This window comes from Octopus sinensis, linkage group LG25, assembly GCF_006345805.1.
Source record: "Octopus sinensis linkage group LG25, ASM634580v1, whole genome shotgun sequence".
Classification (NCBI taxonomy): Eukaryota; Metazoa; Mollusca; class Cephalopoda; order Octopoda; family Octopodidae; genus Octopus; species Octopus sinensis.
This window is the reverse complement of record NC_043021.1, coordinates 2,779,577-2,798,051: the sequence shown is the minus strand read 5'-3', so window position 1 is coordinate 2,798,051 and position 18,475 is coordinate 2,779,577. Positions and strand designations below refer to the sequence as shown.

Below are 18,475 nucleotides of genomic sequence, written 5' to 3'. Positions count from 1 at the left end.
CCCCTGTACTTGACTGGTGCTTTAATACTTTATCAACCCTCAAAGATTGAAAAGCGACGTTGGCCCCGGCAGGAATTGAACCTAGAACGTGTAAAGCCGAGAGAAAATATTTTCTGATTTAGGCAAACCCAAGGCCAGCAATTTTGAAGAGAGTGTCTTTGTCGATTACACGGGTCAAAATACTTGACTGGTACTTTAATACTTTATTTTATCGATCTCGAAAGGACGAAAGGCTAAGTTTACTTCGATCGAATTTGAACTCGGAACATAAAGGGTTGAAATACGTCGAGGTCAACTTTTTACTTTCGTCCCTCCGTGGTCGATAAAATAAAGTACCAGTCAAGTACTGCTTCGATAATTATTTTCTAAAGCTTTATTTAATTGATTTTTTTTCTCTCGCTCCCTCTACGATGCAATTTGTCATTAGATTTCCCACGTTTGTGTGTTTACCTGCAAGGGTATCAGGTACACGCCTACCTTTGGAATGTTCACTGGTACAATAAACTGGCGGGGAATAATTGATTAACCACACACAGTCTCAAAACGAATCAAGCTCTCTGTATAATTACGACGGGAAAGTAACGAATAGTAATTATATTTCGATATATTTCTTACAATTTCTAATATCGAAGTGAAACTGGCGTGTGTCAAAAAAAAAAATGCCAAACAACCTCTGGACCAGTAGCTTTTAACCAGGGTTCCTCGGAACCTTAGGGTTCCGCCAGTACAGTCCAGGGGTTCCGCAAGAAGTTACAAAACTGCTAAAATCGGCAGTAATTTTTAATTCTCCTGTGCAGATATGTGTGCATAAGACTATTAAATTATTGCACTGGGGTTCCTCGAGCCAGTGGAATGTTTCCTTGGGGTTCCGCTCCAGCAAAAAGTTTGAAAAGCACTGCTCTGGCCTAATGCCTCTCTTGGAATTCTAACATATCAATTATAGTCCTGAAGTTGCTGGAATCATTTGGTTGGGCTTTTTTGAAGATAAAACTAAACCCTGGTTACATTTTTCTGAGTGTGTGTGTGTATAAATTATGAATTTGTTTGGAAAAGCACATTGGCAAAATTATTTTAATTTTCTTTTTTTTAACATAATCTTATTCAAAACCTTTATTTTTAGCAAGACAATCATAATATTTTTAAAAGATTTATTTCACTTACATATTATATTATTCACAATTTACTTCAGTCTCTTGTCTGCGTACCTGTCTGTCTAACGGAATAAGCACGCACATACACGCATTTATATATTATTATTAGAGTCGCAGGTAGTAATATTGACACCGCATGGTGTCATAATAATAATAATAATAATGATAATAATATAAAATACTATAGTTCGATATATATACACAGAAAATGCTCACACATACATTTATTGTCTGTGTGTGTGTGTGTGTGTGTGTGCTGATTTATTGTAAATCGACAAATACAGCTTCGCATATTTATTTATCCTACTTACTGTTTTTGAACTGTATATGTGTGTCGTGTTAAAGGAAGAGAGAGAGAGAGGTAGATCGATAGCAACACAAATAGTAAACTGAAAGAAAAAAAAATCAAAACATGCTATCGATACGAACGAATAGTCATTATTGTAATACTTTAGTATTGAGTCATTTAATGGGTGGGTGGGGTTTATTCACCCCCACCCCCGTTTCTCTCTCTCTCTCTCTCTCTCTCTTTCTCTCTCTCTCTCTCTCTCACACACACACCTGTCTGTTTCAAATTTATTATCTGACATGTATGTAAATAGATAATAAATATATATTCTACCTTCGTTTGTCATCCGCATGTGATCAGACAGTGGACATACGTTGCTTTTTCAACTGTTGCTGCGGAGACGATACACAGTTTTTTTTTTTCTATTTTTTTTTTTACCTTTTGTAAATTTTCTTTATACACAGCGAACCCCGCCCCCCCCCCGTTAAACCGTACTAACGCATAATACAAAGAAAGAATCTCCATTTTAGCCTATTGTTTGAATTAACCGATGCTAACAAGGTTGATGTGTACAATACTCTTTACTCTTTACTCTTTTACTTGTTTCAGTCATTTTGACTGCGGCCATGCTGGAGCACCGCCTTTAATCGAGCAACTCGACCCCGGGACTTATTCTTTTGTAAGCCCAGTACTTGTTCTATCGTTCTCTTTTGCCGAACCGCTAAGTAACGGGGACATAAACACACCAGCAGCGGTTGTCAAGCAATGCTAGGGAGACAAACACAGACACACAAACACACACGCATATATATATACATATACATATATACGACGGGCTTCTTTCAGTTTCCGTCTACGAAATCCACTCACAAGGCTTTGGGCAGCCCGAGGCTATAGTAGAAGACACTTGCCCAAGGTGCCATGCAGGGGGACTGAACCCGGAACCATGTGGTTGGTAAACAAGCTACTTACCACACAGCCACTCCTGCGCCTATACAATGTGTATATTGATAATAGTTTGACTCAGCTTCGGTGTGCATGACGAACCCGTCGTAAAATATCGAGAGATGGGTTCGTCTTAGGCGCCCACGAAACTTTGGTCACATGAGGGCTGAGTCAAACTGTTACGTATGTATTAAGTATAGGGCACACAGCGTAGTGGTTTGGATGCTGTACCCTTTTCAGGCAACGTCGATTTGATGGAGAAAGTGACGGAGAAAGTGTACAGCACATACATTTTAATCGCTATAAACAAATCATTTGTGCAGTCCGTTCGGAAAAATTCGAACACTACTCACACGTCATCTTCAACAAGAGAGTCCATCATATATATATATATATATATATATATATATATATGATTTTTATTAAAGCTGCAAAATTATCAGAACTGTTAATCAGTTGGTCGGATGGGACTCGAAAAACTCAGAGTAACAATTCTGCGATAATTTTACAGCTTTAATAAAAAATATGTCACTCTACCTTTGATATTGAGCACTATTTTTTCACCTTGTTTTGGATTTATATACTCACCTCTGTGTGTGTGTGTATGTATGTATATATATATATATATATATATATATGATTTTTATTAAAGCTGCAAAATTATCAGAACTGTTAATCAGTTGGTCGGATGGGACTCGAAAAACTCAGAGTAACAATTCTGCGATAATTTTACAGCTTTAATAAAAAATATGTCACTCTACCTTTGATATTGAGCACTATTTTTTCACCTTGTTTTGGATTTATATACTCACCTCTGTGTGTGTGTGTATGTATGTATATATATATATATATATATATCAAAATAAGCAACAAGGATATCCAAGGTAGTGTAGTACAATTGTTTCATGCTACTTCATTTTATTAAACACTGTAAGTATTACATCAGTTTTAAAATTTAGAGCAATCTTCACCCACAGGTTTAATAAAATGGAGTAGCATGAAACAATTGTACTACACTACCTTGGATATCCTTGTTGCTTATTTTGATTATAATCACCCCATTTGATTTATATGGATAATACCATACAAAATTCTGGTGCCTTTAATTTAAGTACCATATTCATCTGAATCTAAATTTTGCTGAACTTATATATATATATATATATATCTATATATATAATGGTTTCTCATATAATACGCACACACACATTACTCTGGCCGCGATAAACTAATAAAATTACAGAAAATACTATAAAACTATAAAACAAATATAACATCATAATTTACTCATTCCTCTCTCCACCCCCAGCTTGCATGTTCGAATCTTTTCCAGGATATCTTTCCATCTGCTGTAATTCTTGGGTCATCTCTTCAATATCCTGAGACCATTTGTTACCACTTCTACCCATGTCTCCTGGTTTATATTAAAGAATAAAGATAACTTCAAAATGGTGTATGACTGTCTACGTTCATGCATCGTCTTCATCATTGTTTTAACTTTACCAACTCTGGCTCCATGGCCCTGTTGAGAACCCCTGCTTTGTCTTGGAACCATTTTCTGTGAAATGAGTTTCATATGATGAAAATTCTTGAATCCTTCAAAACCATATTCTCCCTATATACATTAGTTTTTATTTTTTTCTCTACCAAGCATTTACTATGAAGGCATTCTTCAGTTCCTTTGATGAATCTCCTGTATTGAATATTTTGAGGCTGTAGTGTTTGCTATTACATAGAGTTCCGTGTCTTTGTGTGACTTTCCTAAGATTGTCCTCTTCTGTCATCTCAAGAACTTTGTCCAGTATCTTTGTTGATATAAGAATCTCTTGCAGGCTACAATCAAACCTTCGCTAAATTGGATCTAACATTGGAGATAACACTGAGTGGTAAGAACACAAACCTTATTCTACTGCAACTACTGACCAGCTGGGGACCACCTGAGTGAGCAGGTGTGTTGACCAGAATTTAGTCGTGTTTTCTTCACCTAATCAGTAGAAAGTCCGAGGCCATCTTACTGTTATTTATGCACTGCAGTAATAAAATGTGAGAAGAACCCAGTTTTTATGCTCTACATATAGAACCACAAATTCTTGGAATGGTAATAAAGCACTAACAGCTGATTCTTGATGACTTTTGAAACACCTGGCTGTGCCAAACTCTCCTCTGTCGCTAACTTCAAAATGGTGTATGACTGTCTACGTTCATGCATTGTCTTCATCATTGTTTTAATGTCCACTTTTCCATGCTCACATGGGTTGGATGGAATTTGCTGAGGAAGTATCCTATGGCCAGATGCCCTTCCTGTTGTCGATCTTCACCAGTTTCGAAGCAAGGTAATATTTTCCCACGGCCAGACATAGTTTTGTAGAATATTGCCAGTGGCACGTAAAAAGCACCATCCGATCGTGGCCATTGCCAGCCTCACCTGGCCTCCGTGCCAGTGGCACGTAAAAAGCACCATCCGATCGTGGCCGTTTGCCAGCCTCGTCTGGCACGTAAAAAGCACCCATTACACTCATGGAGTGGTTGGCGTTAGGAAGGGCATCCAGCCGTAGAAACATTGCCAGATCAGACTGGGCCTGGTGCAGCCTTCTGGCTTCCCAGACCCCAGTTGACCCGTCCAACCCATGCTAGCATGGAAAGCGGACACTAAATGATGATGATGATGATTGGAAATGAATGACCTGCTTGTATGACAGTGATGTCAAGACAAGGGGAGACATACATATACATTCGTATTATAAGCTTCTCTCAGTTTCGATCTACCAAACCCACTGCAATTTCCAGCAGACAGCCAGTGCCCAAACTACAGCAGAAGCTTCCAGGCAGGCATCAGCCTAATTGGTCATAGCCTGATGCACCATGACGTTTCTTCTCCCATACAATGTCCCGGCGAGCTGGCAGAAATGTTAGCACGCTGGACAAAATGCTTAGTGGTATTTCGTCTGCGGTTACGTCTGGATTCAAATTCCGCCGAGGTCGACTTTGCCTTTCGTCCTTTCGGGGTCGATAAATTAAGCACCAGTTTACACACTGGGGTCGATGTAATCGACTTAATCCATTTGTCCTTGTTTGTCCTCTCTGTGTTTAGCCCCTTGTGGGTCATGACGAAATAGGTTATTGTCTACAATGACCGATGAACATTATATTACATAGTAGAAAACATTTGCCCAAACTGCCATGCAGTAGGACTGAAACTGAAGCCGTACCTCACTGAGAAGCAAACTTCCCAACCACATGGCAATTCCTGCTGGAAAACATTCATTACTTAATCCACAACCAGGTGTGGAACCCAGTTGCCTCCTTGTTATACACCTGGGAAATTAGGACTTTTTCACAATTATTTAACCCTTTCCAAAATAGTTTGATTTCTTGGATAGGTGCACTGCCTGCTTCACCAAAGTTAATTAATTTCAGTGCCCTTTCGTTAGCAATTTCTAAATCAACACCACCACCACCCACTCGTTAAGTTCATAATTCTTGATGGTTATGTCTAGACTAGCTTGGCACCAGCACCAATTTCTGCACCATGGTTGTATGTTTGCTGTATCTCGTCGGAATATTATCTGAATCGTGTGTAAAATGGTGAGCCCTTGGATGGCTTTTGTTCAATGTTATTTTTCTGTCAAATTCTCTGGTAATTATCTTTTATTTTACACTTGTTTCAGTGATTGGACCTTGGCCATGCTGGGGCACTGCCTTGAAGCGGTTTTAGTCAAACAAATCAATCCCAGTACTTGTTTTTTTTTTTTGTTTGTTTAGAGTCTTGTACATATTCTATCAGTTTCTTTTGCTGACCTGTTAAGTTACAGGGACATAAACAGATCAACACCAGTTATGAAGCAGAGGTGGAGACAAACACAAAGCTACACATACATATATATACAGGGTGTGATGGGTAAATTGTCACCATTGCTTCTTTTTGATTTTGTCAACTACACAGTATAGTAGGGTCTGTTGGGCACCGTCTATGAGAAAAACAGCAACATGACGCAATTTTCTCTGCCAGAAATTTGGAAACGACATGCTGTACTACTTGGCATTCACATCGGAAGCTCCAATATGAACTTTCCAGAGTGTTTGGGTGTCAATCAGCAGACATGTATCAAGAGTGATAAAAAATCAAACATCCAGTTAGCATCATGGTGTTTGGAGTGATCACTAGTGTTGGCAATGCTATGCCTCCATTCATCTTCCCACATGGCCTCAGACTCAACATGGAGGTCTACATCAAGTGCCTGGAGGAGGTAGTGCTGCCCTGGGTCAAGAGGGTGGCTGCTATAAGATCCTGTGTCTGGCAACAGGACTCTGCACCATGCCACACAAGCAGGAGAACCCAGTCATGGCTGTCGGACAATTTCTGTGACCACATCACCCCTAACATCTGGCCACCTAACTCCCCAGGCTGCAAGCCCCTTGATTATTATTTGTGGGGCACAGTTGAATGAGAGACCAACGAAACTCCTTGTAACACTGAAGATGAACTGAAGGCAAGGATTATGCCAGCATTCACCAACTTAACAAGGTGACCACCCAGAAGAGTTGCAGGAGATTCTGAAGTCATCTGGAGGCCGTTGTTGAAGCCAATGCCGATTTTATTGAATAAATTTTCTCTTAAGTATTTCAAGATATTTTTATGTAATTTTGGTAAATATATCTGTTAAAATGGGATGTCAGTGTTATTTTCATTTTTTGCATAATTTAGACGACGGTTTATTCACCTCACCCTGTATATACATCAAGGCATTGGTCAGCCTAGCATTAAAAGAGAGGACACTTGCCCCAGGTACCATACAGTGAGATTGAACCCATAACCACAGACACGCCTGTAAAGATGGCCACAGTTTTTATTTTCACATTCCATGTCATGTGTATTTTCATTTTAAGGTTCTTGAAATTTGATAACTTTTACATTTCCTTCCAGATATATTTTGGATAGAGGAAGGATCCAAATGTATTGTTTGTTTGTTATTTTTTTCTTTTGGTTTTAGATTATTCCAAGTGGTTTGTCAGCATGTCTGTCAGTCTGTCTGGTCAAGCGTTTGTCCTCTATCTGTGAAAGAATCCTGACCAATAACCAAATGATTTTTGTTCTCTTTCACATCAACTTTCTCCTCTCTGGTTTAAGCATTAAATAACCACCATGATGTCCACTTCTCCATGTTAGCTCGGGTCAGATGAAATCTCTTGAGACAGATTTCTATGTTTGGATGCCTTTCCTGTTGCCAACCCTCTCGTTTCCAAGCATGGTGATATTTCTCCATGGCCAGATCTGTGGTTAGCAGAATATCGGATATAAACGACTCTGCTTGTGTGACAGTGACATTTGTTTACGACTATCATACGATATCGTGAAAATTGCATAATAAGTCGTAAACAAGTGTCACCATCACTCAAGGGTAGTGTCCTCCGATTCCAACCTTCTGTGTAAATTTGTACAGCCATGGCGACACGTTACCTTGCTCGGAAACGAGTAATGGTTGGTGACATGAAGGGCATCCAGCTGTAGAAAATCTAATTCATCAAATCCCTGAGTGGATGTAAAAACAATGAGGATGATGATGATGATCATCATCATCGTTTAACGTCCATTTTCCATGCTAGCATGGGTTGGACGGTTCGACCGGGGTCTTGGAAGCCAGAAGGCTGCACCAGGCTCCAGTCTGATCTGGTAAGGACTCTACAGCTGGATGCCCAATGAATATAAGTTACTGTAGTGTCAAAATGTACATGATAACACTTCCAATCAGTTAAGATCAGAAGCCATGAGAGCCACTGCCTGGTACTGCATCAGGGCATTATTATTATTATTATTATTATTATTATTATTAATATTATTATTATTATTGAAGGTGGTGAACTGGCAGAACCTTTGGCATGCTGGGCAAAATGTTTAGTAGCATTTTGTCTGTCTTTATGTCCTGAGTTCAAATTCCACCGAGGTTGAACATTGCCTTTCATCCTTTCAGGGTTGATAAATTAAGTACCATTTGAGCACCCCAAATTTCAGGCCTTGTGCCTATTGTAGAAAGAATTATTATTATTATTATTATTATTATTATTATTATTATTATTATTATGATGCCTATCCTAGTGATGTCATTGGTTTCTTGTATTCTTCCAGGAAAACATGAGTGTGACTAAGAAAAACAGCAAGAAGACCTTCCACATTGATGAGTCTGACTTGCTTTGCAAGAATGGATGCGGTTACTACGGTAACCCAGCCTGGCAAGGGTTCTGTTCAAAGTGCTACCGGGAAGTCTACCAAAAGGCAAAGCAAGCCCAAGTGCAGCATGATGCTTTACAGAAGGCAAAACGGTAAATCATATTCTTCAGTATTTTACTCCAGATTTGAAACCTAAACCTCTATTGTTACTCTTTTACTTGTTTCAGTCATTTGACTACGGCCATGCTGGAGCACCGCCTTTAGTCGAGCAAATCGACCCCAGGACTTATTCTTTGTAAGCCTAGTACTTATTCTATCGGTTCTCTTTTGCCGAACCGCTAAGTGACAGGGACGTAAACACACCAGCATTGGTTGTCAAGCAATGTTGGGAGGACAAACACAGACACACAAACACACACATCCATATATATATATATACATATATACGACAGGCTTCTTCCAGTTTCCGTCTACCAAATCCACTCACAAGGCTTTGGTTGGCCCGAGGCTATAGCAGAAGACACTTGCCCAAGGTGCCACGCAGTGGGACTGAACCCGGAACCATGCGGTTGGTAAGCAAGCTACTTACCACACAGCCACTCCTGCACCTATGTTGAATAAGATATTTCAGTTCATTTGATTATTAGGACGCTGAAGTGGAATTCTTTATTGTTAAAGTAATTTCCAACATAAGTGGACCTAGTAACACTCCCCCATTTAGTCGAGGAGATGTTTTCTTTTACATTTTCCTCCTTTTTCCTGTTCCTCTCATTTCTTTGTCTTGCAAGATACTTAGCAACTTCACATTCTCCCTGGAATGTGGCGGAATGTGTTCTCTGCACATTTTCAGTGTTATTTATAGCTCCCGAGCATCTGCCACATACGAAAGCTATCCTCCCAGTCAGCCTTCCTTTGATATTGCTGCGCCTCTTATGTGTCCATAGCTGACACTGGGTACATCTTATAGAGTTTCTACCTACGCCTCTTCTACAGATCGAGCAGGGCCATCTACCTTAAGGGATTTGTGGTTTGCCTGCATTCCTACTTATTAGGACTTTGGTTTTAGCTAGGTTGACTCTAAGGCCCTTCGATTCTAATCCTTGTTTCCACACTTGAAACTTCTCCTCTAGTTCTGATAGTGACTCAGCAATTAGAGCAAGGTCATCAGCTTAGAGGAGCTCCCAGGGGCATCCTGTCTTGAATTCCTCCGTTATTGCCTGGAGGACTATGATAAATAGGAGGGGGCTGAGGACTGAACCTTGGTGGACCCCTACCTCTACCCGGAATTCTTCACTGTACTCGTTGCCAAATGTGGTAACAAAAGGATTAATTAGATATAAAGATAACCTCATTAATGCTAGCCATTTTGCTTAATGAAAACTATGCTTAGCTGAGTGGTTAAGAAGTTTGCTCCTCAATGATGTGGTTGTGGGTTCAATTCCACAGTGTGACACCTTGGGCAAGTGTTTTATGCTAAAGCCTCCGATCAACAAAAGCCCTCTGAGTGGATTTGATATGTAGAAACTGAAAGAAGCCTGTTGTGTGTGTGGCTCCTTGCCTTGACATCCCATGGTAGTTGTTGTTATACAAGTTGTGTTCTTTGTTTCCAATGTTCCATAAAAACATGTCTGGTCACAGAGAAATATTACCTTATTCGGAAACAGGTGAGGATTAGCAACAATGGAAAACTTCACTCATCGAATTCTATCCGACCCATCACAGCATAAAAAAAGTCGACATTAAAACAATGATGATGAAATATTTAAAACTGCTGTTTTTTGTTCTTTTCTACAGAATTTTGATTTCTATGTCTTTTGTTATTTCTTTCAGACTGGCTGGACTTGGTGACTCTCCACCATCTTTCTCGAAGTTTGAAGAGAAAAAAACCCAACAGACAAACAAACGAAGTCACACAGTGAAATCCATCTTCAAACGACCCTTACAGAAAGGTTTGTTACTATTATTTCCATCATCATCATCATTTAGCGTCCGCTTTCCATGCTAGCATGGGTTGGATGGTTCGACCGGGGTCTGGGAAGCCAGAAGGCTGCACCAGGCCCAGTCTGATCTGGCAATGTTTCTACGGCTGGATGCCCTTCCTAACATCAACTACTCCGTGAGTGTAGTGGGTGCTTTTTATGTGCCACCAGCACAGGTGCCAGACGGGGCTGGCAAACAGCCACGGTCGGATGATGCTTTTTACGTGCCACCGGCACGGGGGTCAGGCGAGGCTGGCAACGGCCACGATTGGATGGTTCGCTTACGTGCCACCGGCACTGGTATCACAGCTGCAATTTCCATTGATGTTGATCGACTTCGATTTTGGTTCTGATTTCCACTTGCCTCAACAGGTCTTCACAAGTGGAGTTTTGTGTCCCAAGAAGGAAAGGTATGCATAAGTCGACTGGCTACATCCCAGGTAGAGGCCATGGGTTATGGTCTCACTTGTCCTGCTGGGTCTTCTCACGCACAGCATACTTCCATAGGTCTCGGTCTCTAGTCATTTCCTTGGTGAGACCTAAAGTTCGAAGGTCGTTTTGAGCTTGTAATTTTGGCTTTTGTCTTGGAGAAAACCTTGCTGCCCACCTGTCCAAGCATGGCATAACAGACATTAGCCCTTTACTATTCAGATTATTCCGTCAAATGTAATAAATGTTCATTGACATTGATTTGAATTAATTATGCATTATCTTGTAAGTTTGAGATTCCAAAGTCAGAAAACAGCACAGGTCCCATGACTTTCGGAAACATTTTTTCACACTGAGAGTTGCTGAAGCATTGAACAAACTGCCGGCATCAGTTGTTAGTTGTCGGAGCACTGCATCCTTCAAAACTTCCATGCTTTCTGAGATTCGCCAACACTACACCTGATTTTCTCCCCTCCATACACACACACAAGCATGTATCTGACTCATGCATTGTTCGCTTTCCAGACATTTGTACATTACTGCATATACTCTGACAAGTTGTGGTGCACCTGAGCACTGTATACAATGATTTCATTATATTATATATGATTGCTTAAGTTTTGAATGGCATTGTTAGGTATAGGGACAAACATTGTAATCTCAGTCACTTACATGACATGTTAACCAGATTAAGTTCAAGCCTTATCAATACTAGGGTCCATGCAAGACCTGAGTCTATGAGGTTTAGTGCCCATGATCTTCAAAAGCTTTCTGGTTCTGATGAAATCAAAGTGAATAATAAGCCGGTCAATGATTGCAAAAAAAAAATGCAGGAGTGGCTGTGTGGTAAGTAGCTTGTTTACCAACCACATGGTTCCGGGTTCAGTCCCACTACGTGGCACTTTGGGCAAGTGTCTTCTACTATAGCTTCGGGCCGACTAAAGCCTTGTGAGTGGATTTGGTTGACGGAAACTGAAAGAAGCCTGTCGTATATATATGTATATATATATGTGTGTCTGTGTTTGTCCCCTAGCATTGCTTGACAACCGATGCTGGTGTGTTTATGTTCCCGTTACTTAGCGGTTCGGCAAAAGAGACCGATAGAATAAGTACTGGGCTTACAAAAGAATAAGTCCCAGGGTCGAGTTGCTCGATTAAAGGCAGTGCTCCAACATGGCCACAGTCAAATGACTGAAACAAGTAAAAGAGTAAAAAGAGAGAAGGAATTGCAGAGGACTTTTAGTAACAATCATTGTTGTTGTCTCACTTCTAAATACTAAATCATTTTTTTTTCTCTTATTCTTCCAGAATCTTCTCCGGATCAATTGGCCACCCGAAAGAAGGAGGTGCGACGTGCTAGCCTGGAGAGTCAGCAGGTTGGTGGTGAATTTGCTGAATTCCTTCAAACTTTAAAGAAGCCAGTTGCACTCGACGTTTCCAAACGAGTGCGAAACTTGAATGAACGGATCCATAACCTCACTGACTATTCCATTGAGGAACTGTCTGAAATGGTGCAAGATTTCTACCAGAGCATGTCTGATCAATTCCATGGAACCCCGCTTTATAGCAGTAAGTTTGAACTGTTTCATGCCAAACATATCTATATATATATAAAACTGTAGTTGTGTGAGTGTCTGTCCCCTTCGATTTAGATTCCTAACTACTCCCACATTTTGCGGTGCAGTTTAACCAAATTCGGGTATCTTATAGTCGTGATTCATATCGAGCCCGTCTGAGTATTAGCGCGCGTCAACGATGAGTCTACGATTTAAAAAAAAATTTAACATCATTTTTTATTCCATTTTAATGCATATTTTTTCATGTGTCGATGGCGGCGGAGTTGGCGTCCATGCTCACATCTGCACCTGTGTTGCTTCTCCCCCTTCGTCCCTCCCTCGTGAAGCTGTGGGGAAGGGAGTGTAAGGAAATCAACGTCGTAAAGCGTTGTCAAGGAGACCAGCGTTCTTTTAGAACAACGACTTCATGGCTTGAAGACACCAAAACAGAAATGGCTAACAAAGCCCGAATTGGCATCTATAAGGGAAGTAACTCTCTAAAAATGCTTATATAGTTATTTCCCTTACAAACCCGAGCAACGCCGGGCGATACTGCTAGTTTCTGATAATAAAAAAAAAATGGGGTTGTACAGTTTATGAAAAGTCCAGACTCTTTTTCCTGTTGTAAGTTGAAGACTGTAGGGAAAATGTGGACAGGACGGAATTCCAGAGAATTAATATTCTGGACTGGAAAGACTTGGATTTATGTTTAGTGCAGGGGTCTAGGGTAGTGGTGGACAGAACATGGGGTGGCGAGCTGGCAGAAACGTTAGCACACTGGGCGAAATGCATAGCCGTATTTCATCTGTTCTTATGTTCCGAGTTCAAATTCCGCCGAGGTCGACTTTGCCTTTCATCCTTTCGGGGTCGATAAATTAAGTACCAGTTACGCACTGGGGTCGATGTAATCGACTTGATCTCTTTGTCTGTCCTTGTTTGGCCCCTTGTGGGTAGTAGAGAAATGGAACATGGGGTGGTGAGGGAATGCTTGAGTGGAGGTTAGAGACTGGCCAGTTCCAAAGATCAGTGGTCAATGTAGTAACAGTAGAAAAGGCTGAGTGAGGAGGGACAGCATTTGTGTGGGGAAAGCTAGGGGTTAGAGCTTGTGGGTGAAGGAGTTCATGCCAATCAATTGGATGACCTTTTATTGGTTGCATAGTTGCACTGTCCTAAAATACGAGAGTGGTTTTTTTATTATAGGCTGTCTGCCTTGAACTTTTGTAGAGGACGTATCATTTGTTGGTGTGGGGCATGGTTGGGGTACTTTTTGTCTTTGAAGAGAAAGAGCAATTTTTGAGAGGTGGGAGGGATTCATAGAATTAATTTCATCTCTTTATCTCAGTATGACTGGAAATTATGGGACCGGCAGTTGAATCAGAAACCGTCCCTGTAACCTAACCGACTTATTAACCCAGCTTCCAGTTTTTCCACTCCTCTGTTTTCTACCCTTATCCTCTACCTTATCCTCTACCCTTATACTCAACAGGTTGCACTGCAGAAACCACAGAACAGCTTATGGATTACATAGAAAAATTCATCATGACAACTCTGTACCGGTTGGTTTTCTGTTCTCCACACACCAATGATGAGGAGAAAGACTTGACCATCCAGGCTCGTATTCGAAGTTTCCATTGGGTCAATCCACAGATGCTGGACATGTCTATTGCTGAACATGAACCTGCGGTTCGACAACTGGTGGACCAGGCAATTACAGGTAAATTGACAGAAATGGTAAAGCATCAGACTAAATGCTTTAATGAATTCGTTAATAGTTTCACATCATCCCCGATCAGGTTAACCATTGATAAGAGACAATCCATACATAACCATCTTTCTTTTTTTTTTTTTTGCAAACAGTATCTCAGTATATGAGCTGATGTGACCTTTTTCTTTTGTTTGTCTTAAGGTGTTATCTGAGAATAGTTTAGCTGCTATTTCTAGCAGGTTAAATAACTCTCCCTCAGTCTCTTTCTTTCATCACCATCCGATTGTGGCTGTTGCCAGCCTCGTCTGGCTCCTGTGCAGGTGGCACGTAAAAAGCACCCACCCACTACACTTTTGGAGTGGTTGGCGTTAGGAAGGGCATCCAGCTGTAGAAACCCTGCCAGATCAGACTGGGCCTGGCGCAGCCTTCTGGTTTCCCAGACCCTAGTTGAACCGTCCAACCCATGCTAGCATGGAAAGCGGACGCTAAACGACGATGATTTCAACATCCCCCCTTTTCTGTACACAGCTGGAATATGTCGAAGTAGATTTTCTATGGCTGGATGCCTTTCCTATCACCAAACCTCACCTTTTTTCAAGGCAAGATAATGTTTCCATGTGGCTGGACATGTTTCAATGGAAAATTGTAAACAAACAACACATCTTATATGACAGGGATACTTGTTTACAACTATCAGAAGGACAAACACACACGTGCACGGGTATATATACACACATATGTAATGAGCTTCTTTCAGTTTCTGTTTGCCAAATCCTCTCACAGGATTTGGTTATCACAGGGCTATAATAGAAGATACCTGCCCAAGGTGCCATGCCATGGTACTGAACCCAGAACCAAGTGGTTTTGAAGCAAAGTACTTGACCACACAGCCACATGTGCAAGAATACTCTCCGGATTATTCTTGCCCTTTTTAAATCCTGTTTTTTTATATATAACAAGTAATCTAAGAGCTAAATTAGCTATTTCTGATTATATTTTATCAACGATGCTAATTTAATTGAACAAATAATTTGCTGATATTGCAGATATTATTGAAATGAATTCGAAACGTGCACCGCAAGACAAATTAGCATGTTTGGTGAAATGCAGCAAACATATATTTGAAGTGTTGCGTGCATCGAAAGACAGTCCAGCCAGCGCCGATGAATTCCTGCCTGCTCTAATTTACATTGTCCTAAAGGCTAACCCGCCTTTACTCCAGTCCAATATCCAGTACATCACCCGGTTTTCCAACCCCAGCCGCCTTATGAGTGGTGAGGCTGGCTATTATTTCACCAACCTTGTAAGTATCTGGGTTTCCATGTAACAACCTTTTTTAACCGTTTAGCATTGTGCTGATAGAGATTTCTTTGGTCTACATACTCTCCACTTCCACCTGTACACTCAATGCATTTGTCAAATGTGATGCTTCTCTATTCATAGTTTTGAATTAATCGTGCATTGTCTTGTAGCTTTGAGACTTCAGTGATGTGATTGTTTGTTTTTAGAATGACACTGAAGGATAGGGGTGAGAGGCCAGACCTTGCCCGGCGAGCTGGCAGAAACGTTAGCACGCCGGGCGTATTTCGTCTGTCGTTACGTTCCAAGTTCAAATTCTGCCGAGGTCGACTTTGCCTTTCATCCTTTCGGGGTCGATAAATTAAGTATCAGTTATGCACTGTGGTCGATGTAGTCGACTTAATCCATTTGTCTGTCCTCTCGGTGTTAGTAAAGAAATATACTTTAACATAAAACAATATTTGGGCCAGATATGGCCAGTTTAAATGCTAAACGGTTAACAATTAATCTGTGTTTGCTTTGATAATTCTCTGTCATCGTCATCATTGTTCGACCGTGGTCGAGACAATGGAATTTACCATGCTACGCCAGACTTCACGGTCCATCATAGCATTACGGAGGTCCTGTTGCTGGATGCCTGTATCCCTGGAGATTACATCAGGGTAGGAGAGTGTGCGCCCTCTGGTGTTGCGAGTAGATGGCTTCCGGAGGAGAAGAGTAGAAATTACTTCTTTTTCAGCTCTACAACAATGTCCAGCAAACTGGACTCTCCTACCTTTCACAAGAGATGACACAGGTGGTAATTTCCCATATATTTGCATTTTAGTTGGATGGCGCCTCCACGAGAGATTTTGAGCTCTCATAAGGAGGCGAGTGTAGGTTCCATCTAAACTGCCTCTCAAGCTTCTTTGATAACGTCCAGGTTTCTGAGCCATATAGTAGAATTGGTTCGACTGTGGCTTTGAAGATTTCAAGTTTGAAGTCTCTACTTAGATTTGATGACCAGATCTTATGCATGTCATTACAGGCTGACCAGGCCATATACTTTCTAGTTAGAAAATCTTCTCTGTAATTAGGTATGTCTCTCTTTCATACATACATACACACACACATATATATATATATATATCATCATCATCATTTAATGTCCGCTTTCCATGGGTATACACACACACACACACACACACAGGGTTGGCTAAAAGTAGCTGACAGTAAAACAAAACCATTTGCAGGCTTTGTGCCTTTAGTTGAAAGGATTATTATTATAATAATTAAATCCAATTGTTTGTTTGTGTCTCTGTTTTTCGTGTAGATATTAACACTTGTGTTTTGTTTATTGCCAGTGTTGTGCTGTGGCATTCATTGAGAACATTGCTGCCGACTCACTTAGTTTGAACCAGGTGGAGTTTGAACGCTACATGTCCGGAGAAGCGACTCCTCCCTCGCGTGGCAACGAATACATGTGCGAAGGCATGCGCTTGATGTACGAGAACCTGCAGAGGTTGACCGAGATGCAGAAGCGGCACGACAAGGTGATGGCCGAAGCCATGCAACTGCAGAGAGACGTCGAAGAGTTCAAGGAGAACTTCAAACAGGAAATCCAGAATGTTCTCGAACGAAACCCACTGACCATCAAACCGCGTAAGGTCAAAGTCGAAATCGATGAAGTCAGCGAGGAAACTCACAAGTTACCTCCTCCTCTTGTCCCTATCCAATCCCAGGTGTCAGCACAGGTAGCACTTGTTTCTCTCACAGAACAACAACAACAACAACCACCACCCCCACCTCAGGAATCCCTTCCTGAGCAGCCACAGATTAATTCATTACCGTCTCCATCATTGTTATACAACACTGATTCACCCATTGATGCAAATTTCCTTGAACCCACACAACTCCCATGAGACTAAACTTCTAACGAACATTAAACCCCTTCCTTTTTATTTTGATATGGGTTGAAATTTTTTTTTTTTTTCACTTTTAAGCCAATGGGATCAAGTAAGAATTATTTTCTGTTTTTAATGTAAATGCCATCGAACCATTGAAATGGTAGGCACCGGTGGACAAGAATTCAAATGTGGGGACAAAAGGAAAAAAAAAGAAAAAAATCAATGACAGAACACCAAATGAGATTCCAGTGATGTTGATGCCGAGTTCAATTTCTACCAAGCAGCTCATTCTCTCTCTTGTCTTTGTTCTCAAAAATAATGTTTTCCTTTCTGAAATCTGTCATTTAGTTTTTATATATTTGTATAAGTCTTGGCTGTTAATTAGTGTGTGTGTGTATGTATGTATATATATATATATATATATGAAATATGAATTAGAGATAAAACCACTATTAGGCAACTCAAACAGTGATAGACATAAACCAAAACCTCTCTATCTTTCGGAGAGGCGCTGAGCACCTACACATACACGGCAGTAACTTCCGCCTACCGAATTCAATCACAGAGCTTCGGTCAACTCGGGGCTATAGTAGAGACACCCGCCCAAAGTGCCACGCAGTGGGACTGAACCCGAAACCATGTAGCTAGGAAGCAAGCCCCCTAACCACACACCCATGCCCGCGCCTACAAAACATAAATAACAAATAATATAAATATAATATATATATATATATATATATATATTTAATTTTTTTTTTCCCCAAAAAGTATAAAAAGAATGATAAATATATAATAAGTAAAAACTACATACGTTTCATGGCTATAATTAAATTATTATATATATATAGGCGCAGAAGTGGCTGTGTGGTAAGTAGCTTGCTTACCAACCACATGGTTTCGGGTTCAGTCCCACTGCGTTGCATCTTGGGCAAGTGTCTTCTGCTATAGCCCCGGGCCGACCAAAGCCTTGTGAGTGGATTTGGTAGACGGAAACTGAAAGAAGCCTGTTGTATATATGTATATATATATATATGTTTGTCCCCCTAGCATTGCTTGACAACCGATGCTGG

The 18,475-nt window shown here is 40.7% G+C and overlaps 1 protein-coding gene across 2 annotated transcripts in view; it reads left to right on the top strand.

Annotated features, from left to right (window-relative positions):
- The window catches only part of LOC115224287 (rab5 GDP/GTP exchange factor), a 21,117-nt gene extending 3,376 nt beyond the window's left edge, over positions 1 to 17,741 (top strand). Inside the window, exons 2-8 of one of the 2 annotated variants that reach the window (XM_036513284.1) lie at positions 4,218 to 4,271; positions 8,510 to 8,703; positions 10,382 to 10,500; positions 12,268 to 12,528; positions 14,002 to 14,229; positions 15,267 to 15,523; positions 16,863 to 17,741. In XM_036513284.1, the coding sequence (XP_036369177.1) occupies positions 8,516 to 8,703; positions 10,382 to 10,500; positions 12,268 to 12,528; positions 14,002 to 14,229; positions 15,267 to 15,523; positions 16,863 to 17,420 (1,611 nt within the window). In that variant the 5' untranslated portion in view covers positions 4,218 to 4,271; positions 8,510 to 8,515 and the 3' untranslated portion in view covers positions 17,421 to 17,741. The remainder of the gene's footprint in view (positions 1 to 4,217; positions 4,272 to 8,509; positions 8,704 to 10,381; positions 10,501 to 12,267; positions 12,529 to 14,001; positions 14,230 to 15,266; positions 15,524 to 16,862) is intronic. The other variant, XM_029795111.2, reaches the window with a different exon arrangement.
- Positions 17,742 to 18,475: the final 734 nt, after the last annotated feature.